Below are 2,552 nucleotides of genomic sequence, written 5' to 3'. Positions count from 1 at the left end.
AGCCCAATGGAGGTTGTCCACAGAAGGATGGATGCAGGATATGGATATTAGAAAGTGATGTGGTGTTGGGGGCATTGACAGCCAAATTTCATTGAAAGTCTCTTCTGCCCTTGGTACTTAGGGATGTCTGGGAAGAAGGGAATAAAACTGAGACCCCATGTATCTCCTCATTAAGTTAGAGATTCAGTGCAATTTTAGAAAGTTGAAGAAATAAACTATACTTTCAGGGATCATGTCTATAGTTCATTTGAGGAAGCTGAAGAAAAACAGTGATGTGGGTGATGTTGGTGTGGTTTTCTGTGACATACTTATGAAACAGCAGAAGATGGTCAGTGGCCAGTCTCCATCCAGCTGGTACTCACTGTCCATTTGTTATTTCCAAACAAAAGATAAAAGACATCTTGTGTGTTACAGACACCAGGGATTGTTTCAGAGACCTTGATCAAAAATGGCCAACAGGGCCATGACACAATTTTATATGAGAGCTACTATTTTTGCCGACTTCATGTGGAAATCTGAGAGCTGTGCCCAGCCTCAGGGGGCTGCTTCTCCTTCCAGGAGACAGAGCTAACAGAGTTATTTGGGATTAGTCTGTGTGGGTCTTCATAAGAAGACAACAGTTGTGGGTGGTTTAAAGAACAGACACTGATTTTTATCACAATTCTGCAGTCTGAATGTTGAAGATCAAGGTGCTGTCAGGGTTGGTTCTTGGTGAGGCTTCGTCCTGGCTGCACAGGGCCACCTTCTAGTGCACTACGTCTCTACATGGCTCTTCTCTGCGTGCACGTGAAAAATGAGAGGTCTATGGTGTTATTTCATCTTCTTACAAAGACAACAGGTCTATTGCATTAGGTTCTCACACTTATGACCAAATTTAATCTTAATTATATCCTTACGATTCTGTTCTCCAATATAGATCCATTGGATTTAAGGTTTCAGCATATGAATTTCAAAGAGGGCACAATTCGATTGATGACACAAATCAAGAGATGCTGGGAAGAATTAGCATTTTTTAAAATCAGTAAGGTTTGTAATGGGTCATGCAGTAACATGTAAGAAAGTTCCTAGTAATTGTTGAAACTTCAACTGTAAGAGAAAAATGTCTTCCTCCTTTCTTTGCTGGCACAAGGATGTGAGGAAGCAGAACCACAGATAATAAAGAAAGGAGCCCTGGACACAGCTCCAGTGCTGGCGGGGAGGGAGCCCACTGAGCAGATGAGGAAGCCCCGCTCTCCCTGCAGGTGCTCCAGACCTGGCCTCGGGCTCTGTGGGCGCTGCGCACCCCCTGCTGGTCCTGAGCAGCACCTGTGCCCACCCCGCCGCCTCCCTGCAGGGAGGTTTGTGTCTGGGCTCACACTTACCTCCCCTCACTGTGTCTCGCACAGTAATACACGGCCGTGTCCGCCGCGGTCACAGAGTTCAGCCTCAGGGAGAACTGGTTCTTGGACGGGTCTGCTGATATGGTGACTCGACTCTTGAGGGACGGGTTGTAGTAGGTGCCCCCACTATAATAGATTCTCCCAATCCACTCCAGCCCCTTCCCTGGAGGCTGGCGGATCCAGTTCCACCAGTAACCACTACTGATGGAGTAACCATAGACAGCGCAGGTGAGGGACAGGGTCTCCGAAGGCTTCACCAGTCCTGGGCCCCACTGCTGCAGCTGCACCTGGGACAGGACCCCTGTGAACAGAGAGACACACGGTGAGCCCTGGGCTCAGAGGCAGCCCCCGTAAATTCATATCTGCACCCCTGAGACACTCACGTCTGGGAGCTGCCACAAGGAGGAGGAAAAACCACAGGTGTTTCATGCTCTTGCATGTGAGGTCCATGACTCTCAGAAAGCCTTTCCCATGTGAGCAGGACGCTGAATTTAAGGAAACGTGTGGTGGTTTCCTGTGGGTGCCTAAGTGAGGATTTGCATGTGGGTGGTGCCTTTGTATGGAGCAGTGAAAAGGGATGAGCAGGCCCCAGTCTTTCAGGCTCTCCCTGGGAGGAGGATGCTGGCTGTGCCCTCTGAGAACTCAGTTGTCTTCCTGGGGCCTCCCCTCCCCAAGCCCAGAGTCCTCTTCTTCCAGGTAGGGAGATGTGCTGAAGGAACCGGTCTGGGAGATAAGTGTGATCATGGATCACGGACAGATTTTGGAATAGGGTCAATACTGCTCTACCCTTAAAAATTCACATAAGACAAACCTCACATTCAGGTCATCTAAATTGTCATTTACCTATTCAGACACATTGAAACAGGAGCTGAATGTAACAATCACAATGAATTCAGACAAGCCTGGATTCATCTGATGTTTATTTTAGTTCAGAACACTTGCCATGATTAGAGGGAAGCTCCCTGTCCCAGGGAGTGGGTCATTTTAAAAAAGCACCTGAGAGCTGCCCTCTGCAACCTTTTGGAGTTCAAGATTCTGTCTGAGATCTCAGGAGAAAGTAGTGGGACATACTGCCATCCTTCTCAATGTGTGACTCTGAAGATGTGGCCAGACCTCTAAACACTTCTGTGTGAATATATGTAGACTGGGGATGGCAGTGACAGCTTCAGACAC

General features: G+C 48.0%; 1 gene segment (V, D, J or C); it reads right to left on the bottom strand.

Annotated features, from left to right (window-relative positions):
• Nucleotides 1-1,351: 1,351 nt before the first annotated feature.
• LOC116547941 lies at nucleotides 1,352-1,873 on the bottom strand. The segment is given in 2 exon segments: nucleotides 1,352-1,680; nucleotides 1,763-1,873. Coding segments are annotated over 2 exon segments (390 nt in total).
• Nucleotides 1,874-2,552: the final 679 nt, after the last annotated feature.

This window comes from Sapajus apella, unplaced genomic scaffold (assembly GCF_009761245.1).
Source record: "Sapajus apella isolate SASKATOON/1434 unplaced genomic scaffold, GSC_monkey_1.0 scaffold5664, whole genome shotgun sequence".
Lineage (NCBI taxonomy): Eukaryota > Metazoa > Chordata > Mammalia > Primates > Cebidae > Sapajus > Sapajus apella.
The sequence above is the reverse complement of the archived record's forward strand: the minus strand, read 5'-3'. Positions and strand labels throughout refer to the sequence as shown.